The following is a 17,106-nucleotide window of genomic DNA, read 5'->3' as shown; positions in this document are numbered from 1 at the left end:
GACTGTACTGTGTAATCTCCACCAGCTGAGCATTCCTGCTCCACCAACACTGACCCTCCCCACTCAAAGGACAGGTGGCCTCTTAGCACAGGCCAGCAGCCTTGCTCCTCCTGCATGGACTCTGGTCTGTACTTGTGGGGTGACTTAGGCAGCTGGGAGGCTGTCTGCTGGTCCAGGGCCTCGGTGAACTGCTTAAATCTCAGAAGACACTTTCAGTGCCTTATAGGGGACAGACAGCCTTCTGCCACTGCGGCCAGGTATGATAAAGTCGTTTGACCAAGCAGGTGAGGTCTTTGGTTAGATCCTATTCAGCACCAAAGTTCTTAGGCTTTTTGTCTAACCGGATTCACCTTTTGGCCTGCTGCTGTGGCTGCCAAAAACCAGGCTGGCCTCGAACTTACAGAGATTGGCCTGTGCTGAGGTTAAAGGTGTTTGCTACCATTACTAGTTCTTGTCTCAGTCCTCAAGCTTTCTTGCTTTAGACCCAGTAGTTAACACTTTCCTGAAGTTTCATTTGTGTTTTTGCCCAGCTTTTTGGGGGATAGTTTTGAGCTTTCTCCTGGCTTATTTTCTGTTAGTGCTGAGTAGTATTACTTAGTGTAAAACCCTAATTTTTTTTTTCTGTGTTAATTTACCTTTGGTCTGTAACTGGCTGCTAGTATCAAAACAATTGTTGGTAATATCCCCCATGAGTCTGGAGATGAATGTGCATTTCTGTTGGGTAGTATCGTCCCCTCCACAGTGTGGAAGTTCATTCTCAGCTGCTTACATTTTTCACCAGAACTCATATATGGTCAGTTTTTGAAAAAAAATTTTTTTTTCCGGATAAAGTGTTTTTAACTCAGGCTAGGTTGTAACTTGCTCTATATCCCAGGCTAGCCTCAAACTCTAGATTTTTCTTGAAATCTCAGCTTTCCCTGTGCTGGAATTATACGTGTATGCCACCATGCCTGGAATTATAAGTGTATGCCACCATACCTGGTTTAGAAACTTTTTTTGTTTGCTTTTTTTGAGACAGGGTTTCTCGAAAAAAGCCCTGGCTGTCCTGAAACTCACTCTTTAGACCAGGCTGGCCTCGATCTCACAGAGATCCACCTGCCTCTGCCTTCTGAGTGTTGGGATTAAAGATGTGAGCCATCACTGCCCAGCTTGGTGTTTTTTTGTTTTTGTTTTTGTTTTTTTAAACTGTGTTTCTACCTTATTTTGAGCTCAGTACAGTGGTTATATTTGTATGTACTAACTGGCTTCTCAAAGCATGTGTCTCTTTAACATGAATAGGAGGGAACTCAGAACACACATTTACATCTAAAGTGCAGAATGTTTGAAGATATTTCCTTTAACAGACATTTTTGTGTCTGCAGTCTTTGGTAATGGCTGGTGTCTGTCCCATGAGTTAGCTTTGGCATATTTTTAGGAAGTCAGTTATGTTTTGTTTGGTCAGTGCACATGAATGCTGTATAGAGAAGCAAAATAGAGCGACAAGCACAGAATTCTTGAAGCACAGAGAGGTACACAGCAAGAATTTTCAACTCTGAAGCAGGTGTGGAGGGTGAGGAAGGCGCACATTGAAGCCTTTCAGCCGTGACACTTTCTTCTAATGAAGAACAGCTTGAAAGCTGTCATTCTCAGAGGATTGCAGTGTCTTCAAGTCAGGCCCTTAGCACATTTTACAGTAGTGGTGAGATGTAGTGTTTTCCCTCCATCTTAAATGGAGCTGAGCAGGTTCGTCATCATCTCCTCTTGACAGTGAGAGTGAGGGAGGCTTAGAGGGAAGGAGGTTTTTACAATCCACATGGGCCACAGGAGCAGCCTGCTGGGCTGTAGCTCCACTGTGTTCGTGGTGAATGAAGTTATTTATATCTGTTTGAAACAGAAACAGTGCATTCCTATTTCTGGTTCTCTATGCATGACCTTGAATCCCTTCTTTTTATGTTTTGCAGTACATTTTTATACCTGAAATTCCTGGTAGTGTGGGCACTTGTCCTCCTGGCAGACTTTGTCCTGGAGTTCCGATTTGAATATCTGTGGCCATTCTGGCTTTTCATCAGAAGCGTCTATGATTCCTTCAGATACCAGGGACTGGTATGTTCCTATTGCATGTTCTCCAACTGTCAGGGATTTAGTTACCCTTCTAATTAAAAGAATATCTTCAGTGGCTGATACTGACCTATTTTAAATGGATTTTATTAGCAATACTGAAGTGCCTGTGTTGGGATGAGCTAATTGGGTCTATGGATTAAAACTTGGCTGTTCTAAGCCCACTGATGAGTGGTTCTGTTTTCTCCTCCTCTCCCACTTGAGGGGAGTGAGGAGACTGGGTAGAGGGTTACAAGAGGGGGGTAGCAGTGGGAGGACTCAGTATTGCCTAGTCTTACTCTAGAGTGCTCTGGAGTTCCTGTCACTAGGTTGTAATTGAATCAAAGCAGTGATTCTCATTGATCTCAAGATTCCTTTTATACTCTTAAAAATCACTGAAAACTCCAAAGAGCTTCTGTTAATGTAGGTTACAAAATAAAACAAGCTGGGTGGTGATGCATGCCTTTAATCTCAGCAATAAAGAGGCAGAAGTAGGAAGATATTTGTGAGTTCCAGGCCAGCCTGGTCTACACACTGATTTCCAGGCCAGCCAAGGCTACAGAGACCTTGTTCTCAGGGAAAATTAAACAAAAAACAAATAATAGCTAAAAAAACAAAAAAAAAAACAAAACAAAAAAAAAACAAAAACAAAAGAAAAAAAAGAAAAAATAAAATGAAAATTAAATACATATTTATTAATTCATTGAAAATAACTACTTACCCAATAAAATAGAAGAGTGCCTCTGTTGTTCTAGAGCTCTCTGTTTGGAAAGTTCTCAAAGCCCCTTCAGAAGTTGCTAGACCACAGGTTTTAAACTATCCAGTTAGAGCTTGGGGCATAGCTTGAGCTTATTCTTTTGACTTATGTGTTATTTCTATTGTGTTCCATAGCTACACCTTACAACTAACTCTCCAATCCAGGCCTGGTACTTTGGTCAGAGCAAATCTATGCTTCCAAAAGATGGCCTCAAGATTTGGTAATGAATAGTGGTGTCCAGAGGAAGGCAGTGTTATTAATATTACCACCAGCATATATATTTCTTGCAATGTTTGGTTCATCTGCATTCCAGCAAGCCTCTCCTTTAAGAGTGAAGCTCTTTAGGGATGGGTTATGAGGAAACAGGAGGCTTTTCAGGGTTAAAGTTCTTGTTCCTTCAGGTGACCTGCCTAGAGCATCCCAAGGAGCTCACTGTGGTCCGACCACAGTTCTGGTCCAGTTCTTCCCCATGGTTTAAGAACCATGAACAATAGCACTCTTGAATGTTGAGTTAGCCACTGCTTTTTAGTATATGTGCTGCTCAAGCAAGCTAATAACCACTGCTGCTACATGGTCTATTCTAAGTGTTTAAAATTTCTTCTTGTTAACTTGCTCTGTATTTAGTAATTTTATCCAGCAAAGCTTTTAATAACATGCTTGAAAATGACAAGTTCTGAAATGTGGCTTTAATTTGCCTTTTTTTTTCTCTCTTTAGGCCTTTTCAGTATTTTTTGTTTGTGTAGCATTTACATCAAATATCATATGTCTCCTCTTCATCCCCATACAATGGCTTTTTTTTGCTGCTAGCACATATGTATGGGTCCAGTACGTATGGCACACAGGTAAGCTTGATGACTTCTTGGTTAGAAATTTTAGATGCAAGTTTTTAAAATGTGGATTATTTGAATGAATTATTTAAGATTGGCATTTTAAAGTTGCCTTTCCCCAATACATGGTAATATGTTGTTTGGCTTGTGGTGGTGGTTTGTGGGTTTTTGTTTGTTTGTTGATTGTAGGGTTGGTTATTTGAGGCAGAGTCTCATTAGACAGTCTCGGTTGTCCTGGAACTCATTGTGTAGACCAGGCCAGCCTACAGCTCACAGCGATCCTCCTGCCTTTTGCCTTCTGAGCACCATGCCTTGCTCTGTATGCTTTTATATATGAATTTTCCTTTTTTATTTATTTTTTTAATTATTTGAATCAAAAGCTTAAATTTTAGGCATTTCAGTTGGCACCTCTATTGCAAAGATGTCAATTTAAAAAGAGTTGAAGTGGCCGGGCGGTGGTGGCGCACGCCTTTAATCCCAGCACTTGGGAGGCAGAGGCAGGCGGATCTTTGTGAGTTTGAGGCCAGCCCGGTCTACAGAGAAACCCTGTCTGGGGGGGGGGGGGGAAGAGTTGAAGTGATTTATGTTTAGGAGTAGTTGAAGACATTCATGTGCCATACTAGAAGACTGTTCATAGCCTTTCTTTCGGTATTGAAAGGAAAGTTAGAAGTCATTCATGTGAACCCAATAATTTGACCAAAAAAAAAAAAAAAAAAAAAAAAAATCTCAGCATCCCAGGCACATAGAGGCCTTTCTACAATTGGAAATGTGCAGTGGTATGGATTCCTGCCATTCTCATTCACGTTGGGGCTGCATAGGAGAAAATAGTTCTCTATACTGGGTCACAAGTGTCCTCCTTGTACTTATAACCCAAGATGCTGTTACAGTTTGAGGCTTAGAGATTCTTAGAGGATCTAAAAAGGATTTATCCAGAAACGTATGGGAATGGACAGAATTTGGCCTTAGAAGTTTCAGGTGGCCTGATACAGGACCACTTTCATAGGACCACTCTGAATAAATGGTCTCCCCCAGATGACATGTATCAAGTGATCTGAAGACCCTGTCATAGCCTCTTAAGTCTTTGTTTTTCTGCAGGCAAAAATACTCCTGATGTCACTAGCTTTTAATTGTCTGGCATTTTAAGTGTCTTCCTATTTTGTGCTCCTAATTCTTTGCACTGTATTTCAGATAGATTCTTACTGATAGGGATTCATAGTCAGCTTCCTTCTTTTTTCAAACTTGTTATTTCGAACCAAGATCAGAAGAAATGTTTTGACAACTCTAACTCACTATGAAAGCATATGTGGCATGTGCTGCTGGGCTTTGAGGATTGGTCCTCAGGGTCACACTGTCTGCAGAGCTTTGTGAAACATGATTCTCCGACCCAGCTGTAACCTGTAGGATTTTAACTTTTGAGAGCACACCAGACAGTAAAAGCTCTCTGGAGCAGCTTCATCCTTGATGCTGCTGAAAGTGGTGCTGGCCACCGTAGGAGACAGCGGAGCCCTGCTGTTGGAGGTCTCCACGGTGAGCATGGTTTCTCCGCTGTAGGATCGAACTTGATTTTAAGCTATCCAGAATGTTCTCAAGTTGGCTGCTGTCTAGTCTAATTCAAGAGATTTTTCTTTGAACCAGTTTTTGCTTGTATTTCCTTCTGGGCCATTTATTTGCATCCCAGTTTCTTCTCTGTTACCTAAGATGGGCTAATCTCAGTGTGTGAGAGGCTCCAGCCCAGATGTGCTAGGACTCTGTTTGCAAAGGCAGCCTTTCTGATTCCTTCAGTGTTGTCTCATAGGGAAGAAACTAATGACATGGCTCCTAATAGAACCTGTTGGGACTCCCCAGGGATCGGCAGGACAGTGTCATAGAGTGACACACACATTGGAATAGCCAAGTCGTGAAATAGGTTTTAGTTTGAAATAGTTAATGCTGAGACAAAGTACATTTAATAGAAACATGGAAAATAAGATTATAGTATATATAACTTGGAGGGCTAGTTTTTCTTCCATATGATAAAATTTAAAATTCCTTGAGATTAAGAATAGTTGACAAGGGCTGGCAGGACAGTTGAGCAGGTCAGAGCACTTGCTGGCAAGCCTGAGGACCTGAGTTGGATCCCCAGAATCCTGTTGGTGGAAGCAGAGACCTGACTGAAAAGTTGTATAGAGACGAGCTTGCTGTGGCATGTACATATGTGTGCACCCACACAAAATAGTTGAATAAAAGTAGAAAATTAAAAAAGAATGCTTAATAAAATTGTACATATCCATAAAAGAATGGTAAGATTGTGTCATAAACTTTTTGATGTTGGTGATGATTTTTTCTTAAACTTTATTTGTATATTTATGTTTGAGTGTTCTGTCTACATGTATGCATACTCCCCAGAAGAGGGCATCAGATCCCATTATAGATGATTGTGAGCTGCCATGTGGTTGCTGGGAATTGAACTCAGGACTTCTGGGAGAGCAGCTGGTGCTTCTTTTTTGTTGTTGTTCTTTGGGTTTTTGTTTTTTTCTCTGAGACAGGGTTTCCTTTGTAACCCTGGTTGTCCTGAAACTCCCTCTATAGACCAGGCTGGCCTTAAACTCAGAGATCCACCTGCCTCTGTCTTCCAAGTGCTGGGGCTACAGGTAGGCATACAGTATTATACCGAACTTTGGTTGCCTTTTTTTTTTTTTAATTGATTTTTAGGAGCTCTTTGTATATTAAGATTATGAGTCTTTTGTTTGACATATTCTGAATATTTCCTCACAGATGTTTACCTTTTTTTATTTTTGTCAATTAGTTTGTGGGCTTGTTTGTCATAGACGAGCTTTCAGTTTAGATCATGTTGCTTTTTAGTTCAGTTGGAAGTCCTAATGAAAGTCGCTGTCACTGACGAGTCTCCAGACAAGCCATCTCTTGTGTCAGCTACTGTGTTCACTCATGGTTGTCTGTCTCTCTGCTGCTTTCCCACAGAAAGGGGAGTGTGTCTGCCCACAGTGTCCCTCTGGATACTCTTTGTTTATATTGAAGCAGCAATTAGATTCAAAGATCTGAAAAATTTTCACGTAGACCTTTGTCGTCCATTTGCTGCTCACTGGTGAGTATTACCTACATCCTAGACTACATTTCAGTGTGAGATGGTCAGTTCAGCCGAGCCCAGCGTCAGTGTGGCATGCTGGTAGAGAGTGTGAGCCTTTTCAGAGGTGGAGCCCCAGCTCTGTCCCAACAGCTGTGTGGCTGAGCCTGTCATTCTGAATATCAGCTTTTAACCTCTCCTGAGATCATGGGAAGGAGGTGCAACGTGTCAAGTGTTTAACTTAGTGCCAGGCTTGTAAGTATCTGACAAGTGATTTGATGGTGATTCCAAAGTCTTGATGAGCTATGGCCGTGTCTTAAAGCTTCCATAGTCTTACAGAAGTGATAAGGCTATTAACACATAAAAAAAAAAGATTTATTTTATTATGTATACAGTATTTTGCCTGCATGTGTCCTTGCAGACCAGAAGAGGGCACCAGATCTCATTACAGGTGGTTGTGAGCTACCATGTGGTTGCTGGGAATTGAACTCAGGACCTCCGACAGAGCAGTCAGTGCTCTTAACTACTGAGCCATCTCTCCAGCCTATTAACACTTTTAAAAGGAACATTTCTTCTTATGAAATATAATCAAATGTTGAGGTATATTTCATTTAACTTTAACTAAAAATATTAGAAAGTAAGCTTGATTTCTGTTTATATCAGTTGTGAAAAGTACAATCCCCCAAATAAATGCAAATTACTATTTCCTTTTTTTTTTTTTTTTTTTTAGTTTTTACAAACAAATGAGTTAAATAAACATTGTCACTTTAAATTTGTAGTGAAACTATATTTAAACTAATTAAAAACTGTAACACTTTTAACACTTGGGAGCCTTTCTATGGGCTTGACAGTGTTTGTAGACAGACGCTTTGGAAAAGCATTTGGCAGTTTGATTGGTTAGAGGAAATACTTTTACTTTCTGTCTTATATTAGAGTTGTAAGAACACTTGTTTTAACTTAGTGTAACAACTCTAACAACTCAGATGATTCCTGATACTTACACGTAAGTGGCTTTGGAATTGCTGTGTGACAGAGTGTTTATGAATTAATTTTACAGAAGCAGCTGTTGCTCTTACTCCTCAGACACAAGAAGATTAATGTAATTGCCTAAATTTGACTCTGTCTTCTGATGTTAAAAATTAAACAATACCCTTTTGATTTGTTTGTTTTTGAAGATAGGATTTCTCTGTGTAGCCCTGACTGTCTCCTTTGGTAGACCAGGCTGGGCTTGAACTCAGAGGTCACCTGCCTCAATCTCTTGCATGCTGGAATTAAAGGCGTGTGCCACCACCGCCTTGTGCCCTTTTGATTTTTTTTTAACACTTAGCATGACGATTGTTGGCTACCCATAAAAATCTCTACCCTTTAGTTCTTTTTGAAAATTTTATTGTTTGAGAATTTCATGCATGAGTATAATGGGTTTTGATCAAATCTACCCACCATTCCTTCCCCTCAAACTCTCCCTATTAATAACCTCCACATACACACATAATTATCCCTTCCAACTTCATGTATTTTTTTTTTAGATCCACTGAGTCCACTCAGTGCTGCCAGTCTGTGCATGGGTATCGGACCATCCACTGGAACATGGGCAGCTCTAACAGCCCCTCAGCTAGGGATGGGACTTCACGAGCCTTTCCCTGATCTGTGATGCAACTTTGGTTGATATTGTGCAGCCATAGGCTCCGAGTTCTTGTTAGCAATGGCCCCATTGTGTCCAGATACCTTTTCATTCTTAAAAACAGAACGGTGGCTACATTCTAATGCATAAAGCTCATTGTTTCCTCAAAAACATTAGCTGCACTATCTGTCAGTCCCTGTGGGGACTCCTAGAATTAAAGAACCCTTAAAATAGGATGGGAAATGTTTTCCTGTGCTCCCTCAGACCTGTAGCCCAGGGGCTCGTTCTCTGTGCATGGGTTCATCATCATCAACTAGATATAGTTTTCTGATTTTCAGTCTCAGTAACCTATGTGCCTGTGCACATGTTGTTTGTTTTGTGCTTGCAATTATTGGCTGGACTGTTTTCTTTCTAGTATTGGGTACCCTGTGGTGACTTTGGGCTTTGGCTTCAAAAGTTATGTGAGCTACAAAATGCGGTTAAGGAAGCAAAAGGAAGTTCAAAAGGAGAACGAGTTTTATATGCAGCTTCTTCAGCAGGCCCTCCCTCCAGAGCAGCAAATGTTGCAGAAGCAAGAAAAGGAGGCTGAGGAAGGTAGGTCTTTACTCTTAAGTTGTGGACCTAATAGGCTAGTCAGATTTTGCCTCAGTTAAGAAATGGCTGAGAGTTTAGAGTTTCCAGTTTTCTGGTTCCTCCTGGGGCCATTGTTTGGTCATGAAGTACAGAATGTGAGTACAGTATTTTACTCTCTGAGGGCCGTCTGCTTCTAAATATAGTATTTGTTTTACATATATTTTTTATGTGTATTGGTTTTTTTCCTGCATGTTTATATGTATAGTAGTCTGGAGCCCTGGAACTGGGGTTGCTGATGGTTTTGAGCCACTGGAACTGAACCTTAGAGCAACAAGTGCTCTAGCTATTGAGCCATCTTTCCATCCCCTAGTTCATTATTTTTAAACATGTAAATATTGTGTTACAAATTGTAAGAAATACTTATTAATAAAATACATCTTGACTATGACATTGTAATTGAAGCAAGTCAAGAACCAAACTATAAGCAAGGTGGCTTATAGTGGACATGTGACGTTGATGGCCGTGTGGACATGTGACATTGATGGCTGTGTGGACATGTGACATTGCCTTCTGGCAGAACAAGGAGATGTGGGTCCTGTTTGAATGTTTCATGTATTTCATATATTGTGTGATGTTGGATCTTAAATTAAACCTTTTGGTGGGGGGGGGCGTGTTTCAAGACAGTTTCTTTTTTACAGCCCTGGCTGTCCTGGAACTCACTTTGTAGACCAGGCTAGTCTCAAACTCAGAGAACTGCCTGCCTTTGCCTCCCAAGTGCTGGGAAAAAAGGCGTGCGCCACCATGCCCAGCAAATGGAACCATTACTAAGGGGGCTTTTCTTGTGGACGTTCAGCCAATAGTGATAGGTGAGCTTGTAGTAACACTGGTTTTCTGTGCATGGAAGTCAGAAGTTTCAGGTCATGCTTTCTAATTAATTTATATCAAAATCCTTTTTTCTGAAGCAGTACAAATTAGCTCTCAAGGATACCACAGCGCATTAAAATATACTGAGCTGATACAGGAAGCTGTTTATAAGTGTCCTGGTAAATGATACAGACATATTACTTCAACACTTGAGTCACACAAAGACTAGATGTCTATAACTGGAAGTCACATCTTTTCTTTCATTTGAAGTTTTTTGTTTTGTTTTGTTTTGTTTTGTTTTGTTTTTTGAGACAGGGTTTCTCTATGTAGTTTTAGTGCCTGTCCTGGATCTCCCTCTGTAGACCAGGCTGGCCTTGAACTCACAGAGATCCACCTGGCTCTGCCTCTCAAGTGTTGGGATTAAAGGCGTGCACCAGTACCTCGGCTTCATTTGAATTTTTTCAGTAATATTATCAGGTGTTTGTTTAATCCAGGCATTAAAAAAAAAAGTGTGTGTGTGTGTGTGTGTGTGTGTGTGTGTGTGTGTGTAAATGTATGTGTATGAGTTGGTGCACATGTCACAGCACACATGGAAATAACTTTGTGGAGCCATTTGTCTCGTACCTATACTTGGGTCTTGGAGATTGAACTTGGGTTACTAAGCTTGTGTGGCAAACACTTTTACACACCGAACTGTCTCCTGGGTCCAGTTTAGGCCTCTTTTAAAATGAGGCTTCTTGGGAGGGTAGCCATTGTTGGACTACCCTGCCTGTGGCATATGCCAATGTAATAAATCCCTTTTCATAATATTCATTAAAATAGGTCCTCTTTAAAAAAAATGAACTTTTGTTCTTTCACCTTTATGACCAATTTAGTTGACTTGATCTATATATATATATATACATATATATATTATATATGACTTAATTATAAAATTTTAGTCTTATTTTAAAGCCAAATCTTTAATGGTTTGAAGTTCATATCATGGTGATTTTTTTTTTCAAATGTGTCTGGACTTGGGAGTTAGTGTAATATACTGTACTTACTGCTTCTAAGTTTCTACTGTGATTAATGTAGTGAATTTTTAGGCCTAGCTAATACATTTACTAAATAAATGTGGTCTATGTTTTTAAAAGCTAAATATTCCAGTATGAGTTTTTGTTTGTTTGTTGGTTTGTTTTTGGTACTGTAGCAGCCAAAGGATTGCCGGACATGGATTCCTCGATCCTTATACACCACAACGGAGGCATCCCAGCCAACAAAAAACTTTCCACAACGCTGCCAGAGATAGAATATCGAGAAAAAGGGAAAGAAAAGGACAAGGATGCCAAAAAACATAACCTTGGAATAAATAACAACAATATTCTACAACCTGTAGACTCTAAAATACAAGAAATTGAGTATATGGAAAACCATATCAATAGTAAAAGATTAAACAATGATCTTGTGGGAAGTACAGAAAATCTCTTAAAAGAGGACTCATGCACTGCTTCCTCAAAAAATTACAAAAATGCCAGTGGAGTTGTGAACTCCTCACCTCGAAGTCACAGCGCTACAAACGGAAGCATTCCTTCCTCGTCTAGTAAAAACGAGAAGAAGCAGAAGTGTGCCAGCAAGAGCCCCAGTGCGCACAAGGACTTAATGGAGAACTGCATTCCCAACAACCAGCTGAGCAAGCCAGACGCGCTGGTGAGGTAAGTGTGTGCGGCCTCACCACCGCTTGCCACAACTCCAAAGTCCCGCGCCCATGGGCCTGCTGGAGCTGTTGGTGGTCAGCGCTGTGACCGGTGGTGTCTGGGGTTTGTTTGACACAGGTTCGTCAGTCACCTGTGTCAGCATAATAAAACACCGTTGTGACCTGTTCTGTGTTCTGAATAAGAGGTGATGATGACGACTTCCCACGTGTGATAGATTGATTGACTTGCAGCCGCTTGGTGGCCCTGAAGGATGCTGTTAGTCCTGTCCTTTTACATTTGCATATCTAAAGTTCTTTTTGGCAAAAAGACAAAGAGGAAAATCTGTGTCCGTGATGGTGCACATCTTCTATGATCAAGCATACATAGATGGGGAAAGGGAGTAAGAAAGTTATTACCCTGAGCTGGTTTTCTTCATTAGTTTCTTCTACAATTAGAATTTAAATTATGCATTGGTAAGTCTGGGATATTCAGGTTTGAAAAGTATAATCTCTTGGGCTGACAAGGTGGCTCATTGGGTAAAGGTGCTTGCTGCCAAGCCTGATGATCCGGGGACCCACATGGTGGACGAGAGAACCGATGCTGACAATTTTTCCTTTGACCTCCACATGCCCATGGCACGTGCACACACGAAGTACATTTTAAAAAGAAAAGAAAAAAGAAATCTCTCACTAAAAATTCCATGTGGTAACACAGTGTTAGATAGGGATTTTAATCAGAAACATTTCTTTTGTCAACCTTAATTGTGACACTGACTGGCTCAGAATTCATTGACTAAATCGGCAAATAGGAACGGCTTTTCCCCTGGTCTTCAATCCCAAAGTGAAGAGCCGAATGAGGGGTTTTGTTTTTGTTTTTGTTTTTGTTTTTGTTTTGCTGTAGGTAGCCCACACAGTCCAGTAAGTTTCTTATATTCCACTTTGTTTGAGACAGGGTTTCTCTGTGTATCCCAGGCTGTCCCAGCTCTGTAGCCAAGGCTGGCCTCGAACTCAGAGATCCACTTACCTCTGACTCACACATGCTGGGATTAAGGGTGTGTGCCACCACTGCCCATTTTTTAGCTTATTTAAAGGCCAAGGGCAATTTGTTCTTTAAGGAAGAGTTTTAAGCATTGTAAATAATGTGAACCAGAATATTGACTAGTTTTAATTTTGTGAGTGATAGCCAGATAGAGAAATGGACATGGGTTCCACACGCCACCTCTCACTCCTGCAGCAGGCCTTTATGCAACTTTGGAAGCATGCCATTGCTGATGCTGGGCAGGCATCCACAGCCTTCCCCCTATCCTGCAGAGTGAACAGTCAGCAGAGAGCCTGCTTCCAGATGTCCAGAGGAGAAAGGCCAGTTGTACTACTTATTTCAGAGGGAATTCCCCAGAATTCACTAACTGCTGCAGCAGGTGAAACCTTTGCCACACGTTATTTAACATCTTTACATGATTTTAGTATCAAAACAGGTCTCCTGTGTTTGGTATTGCAAGTGAGGTGAAAATGCTTTCTTGGCTACCCCAGTAAAATGTGATGCTAATTGGCTTTGCTATCTGATCTGCCTTTGGTATTGAAGATTGAGGACCCAACTGGCCAGTGAGGTAGGGCTGATGCTGTGGTATTTGTGCCCATTGCCTGCTCCTGGGGACTGCTGCCTCCTGTTGTCACCAGTGTGGACTCTGTCTTCACCTGTAGGCCCTCTCAGAGCAAGTTTCTATTTTAGAGAAGTACTTGCTGTCAATAAGTTAATAGAAAATGTATTTAAGTATTTTCATAAACTTAATGTGGAATGATTTTCAACTTTTAATGTAATATGAAAACAAAGGGAGCCAGGTGTGGTGGTACACACTCTTTATCCTAGTACCCAGGAGACAGAGGTAGCAGATATCTGTGAGTTCAAGGCTAGCTTGGTCTACATAATAAGTTCCAAGGTAGTCAGGGATACATAGTGAGACCCTGTCTCAAAACAAGAGAAGAACTTACTTATCCAACAGTGGGAAAACTTAAATAAATAGCGGGCCATTTCTTTGATAAACTTTTTTATTTTTTCATTTGTTTTAGAGACAGGGTCTCTCTATGTAGCCTGGCTTTCTTGGAACTCTCTGTAGACCAGGCTGGCCTCATACAAGAAATCCACCTGTTTCTGCCTCCCGAGTATTGGAATTAAAGGTATGTACCACCACACCTGGCTCTTTGATAGACTTCTAATATAGATACTGTTTTTTGTTTGTTCAGAGACAGGATCTCACTGTGTAGCTCTGACTGTCACTGGCCTGTCTCTGTGCCACTACACCTGGAGGGCTTCTAATATCAACACTGTAAGATCATACTTTTGGGCTATATTTAAGAACTTGGGAGAATATTTACAATATGATGCTCCATGAAGAAGGAGAAAGCAATGTAATTTAAAACATTTTCTCCAATGTATACAAAAAAGAGATTTGAAGAGAAAAGCTAAAACATTGACAAAAGCTATAGCCTGTGATAGAATCAGGCATTCATTCATTTTTTTCTTTTTATTTAACATACATTTTCAACCGGGCGATGGTGGCGTACTCCTTTAATCCCAGCACTCGGAAGGCGGATCTCTGTGAGTCCGAGGCCAGTCTGCTCTACAGAGTGAGTTCCAGGATAGGCTCCAAAGCTACAGAGAGAAATCCTGTCTGGAAAAAAAAAAATACGTTTTCAGAATTCTCTACAGTAAACAATAATAAAAGTATTTGAAAGGAAAAGCATTTTTTTCTAAGCAAATTCTCTTCCTTGATTGGAAGAGGCCTTACCACTTCCTTTTCGATTGCTTGTCTCTTCTGTTTTTGACTTATGTTTTGATGAATGCTACTAAGGCTGCTTATCTAAACCTGTGTTTGAGTTGTTAGCTAGAGAGTGGAGTGGGTGTGTCATCTGCAGATGAGTAAACCGGACTCAGTGTGTCTGTCTTAGGGTTATTGTTGCCGTGGTGAAACACCATGACCAAAGCCACTTGGGGAAGAAAGGGTTTATTTGGCTTATGCTTCCACATCACTGTTTATCACTGAAAGAAATCAGGACAGGAACTCAGACAGGGCAGGAACCTGGTGGCAGGAGCTGATGCAGAGAACATGGATGATGACTACTTACTGGCTTGCTCTTCATGACTTGCTCAGTCTGCCTTCTTTCAGAACCCAGGACCACCAGGCTAGAGATGGTGCCACCTACAATGGACTGGGCCCTCTCCCAACAATTACTAATTAAGTTAAAGCCCTATAGGCTTGCCTACAACCCAGTCTTCTGGAGGCATTTTCCTAATTGAGGTTCCCTCCTCTGAGATGACTCCAGTTTGTGTCAAGTTGACACAAAACTAGCCAGCACAGCCCCTATGGCTCATAGTGAAGGCATGCAGGGCCAACTGTGGACATGCAACTTCTTCAGGTGTGCCATGGTTGTGCATAGCTCTGAGGTTGGCTATAACTCCACAGGGATGCTTTGTACTCATTTTCAAGTATTTGGGCAAGAAAATTGAAAGCCACAATTACATAAACTAACCAATAGCTCTTTTATAATAATGAATTAATGCAATACAATCTTCAGTTATGTCTTGTTTCAGGACCATGATTGAAATCTTAGTTTTGAAGAATGAATTTAATAATTTATTGAGGGGTGTTAATTAGTGGTTCACAACTTTCCAAGACACTTTGTGGGAGTGGCTCTTTAGATAAGACTGACCAACACTGTGCAGGGCCAATGTGCCAGTAGGTCTTTTCTCAAGCTTCACTAGCTCTGTGAGTGCGCTCTAGGATGCTGTATTCCTTAGTAGACAGCTACACACAGGACAGATCTTGCCCAGTGCCAATTTTGCTGTTTGTTTGTTTTTTAAGATTTTATTTTTAGTTTGGTGTTTGTTTTTTTTTTCTTTTTTTGGTTTTTCGAGACAGGGTTTCTCTGTGTAGTTGTGGTGGCTGTCCTGGATCTTGCTCTGCAGACCAGGCTGGCCTCAAACTCATAGAGTTTGCCTGGCTCTGCCTTCTGAGTGCTGGGATTAAAGGCGTGCGCCACCATCACCTGGCTAGTTTTAGTTTTTAAACTGTTATGTATTGTTTATTTATTAGAGACAAAGTCTTATTTTATCAACATGGCCAACTCACAATGTCGACCCGGTAGCATCAAATTCACAAAAATCAGCCTACCTCTGCTTCCTGAGTTCTTGGATTAAATTTGTGTGCTACTATGCCAAGATTATTTTTAATTTCTTAATTGTGTGTGTGTGTGTGTGTGTGTGTGTGTGTGTGTGTGTGTGTGGTTTCCTGCATTTGAGTGCAGTGCTGAGGGAAGTGGGAAGAGAGTATTAGATTCCTTGGAACTGGAATTATAGTCAGTTGTGAGCCACCCACCATGGATGTTGGGAGCTGCAATCTGCATAAGAACAGGATACTCTTTTCCCCACTGAGTCATCTCTAGTCTCACACTGCTCTTCTTGTATGTGTATGTTTTGTTGGAGCATAGCTCACTTGTTGGAGACTCTAGCTACAAAGCCACAAATATTCACCTTTTGACCCTGTTCAGAAAAGTGTGTTGACTTGCTTGCTCTTTCTTTTTAATATGAATTTCATTTTTATGTCTTTATAAAAAGAAGGTTCTTGGGGCTGGAGAGATGGCTCAGAGGTTAAGAGCATTGGCTGCTCTTCCAGAGGTCTTCAGTTCAATTCCCAGCAACTATATGGTGGCTCACAACCATTTATATTGAGTTCTGGAGCCCTCTTCTGGTGTACAGACATACATGCAGGCAGAACACTGTATACATAATAAATAAATCTTAAAAAAAAAAAAAAAAAGAAGGGTCTTAGTGAATGGATGTATGTTGGCAAAGAGAGTAACATGGAAACAAGGAACTGAGTGAATGAAGAAGGCCTCTTAGGTGATGCTGAGTAGAAAGCAGGTATTGTGCTAGGTAGGAGATGCAGAATAGGTGCTGGGTAGATTGCTATGTAAAGGAGTCTAGGGGAACTTGGAGGAGGCTGGAAATTTGGTAACAATAAATAAATAAATAGGCTCTTTCCAGAAAACTTAGGGAACTTGCCAAGACCAGTCCAAAGTCTTCTTTTGGTTTGAGAAATACATATGTTGCTAAAGGACCCTGTAATAGTTTGATTTTGTGAATTGTTTTGTTCTTTGTGTGTTTGTTTTTTAGACAGGGTTTCTCTGTGTAGTCCTGGTTATCCTGGAGCTTGCTATGTAGACCAGATTGGCCTTGAATTCACAGTTCTCCTTTGCCTCTGCCTGCGCCACTCCTGGCAATTTTGTGAATTTTTAACTCAGGATATTTAAAAAAAAAAACAAAAAACAAACAAACAAACAAAAACTTAAAATGTTAGAAGCCAAAGTGTTTTTATTCCTCATGTGGCAAAAATCTGAGCCAAACCAGAAAGCAGCAAGGCCAGTTATTTCAGCCCAGGTTGTGCAGGGAAATTGTAACTCAGCAGGCTTGTTAGTTCTCAGCACCTGATCTCTCCTGCCTGTCAGTTACCCAATAACCACTCAGAGGCGTAATATTACTTATAAATGCTCAGCCAGTAGTTCAGGCTTATTACTAACTAGCTCTGACACTTAAATTAACCCATGATTCTTATCTATGTTTAGCCACATCGTGGCTTGGTACCTTTTCTCAGTTTG

At 40.8% G+C, this 17,106-nt stretch overlaps 1 protein-coding gene across 1 annotated transcript in view; it reads left to right on the top strand.

Annotated features, from left to right (window-relative positions):
- The window catches only part of Maco1 (macoilin 1), a 71,497-nt gene that overhangs the window by 23,673 nt on the left and 30,718 nt on the right, over window positions 1-17,106 (top strand). The window contains exons 2-6 of the mRNA XM_059255170.1: window positions 1,941-2,082; window positions 3,549-3,675; window positions 6,619-6,742; window positions 8,758-8,936; window positions 10,972-11,473. Coding sequence (XP_059111153.1) covers window positions 1,941-2,082; window positions 3,549-3,675; window positions 6,619-6,742; window positions 8,758-8,936; window positions 10,972-11,473 — 1,074 coding nt within the window. The remainder of the gene's footprint in view (window positions 1-1,940; window positions 2,083-3,548; window positions 3,676-6,618; window positions 6,743-8,757; window positions 8,937-10,971; window positions 11,474-17,106) is intronic.

The sequence above is a fragment of the Peromyscus eremicus genome, chromosome 2 (assembly GCF_949786415.1).
Source record: "Peromyscus eremicus chromosome 2, PerEre_H2_v1, whole genome shotgun sequence".
NCBI lineage: Eukaryota > Metazoa > Chordata > Mammalia > Rodentia > Cricetidae > Peromyscus > Peromyscus eremicus.
This window is presented reverse-complemented; position numbering and strand designations above follow the sequence as displayed.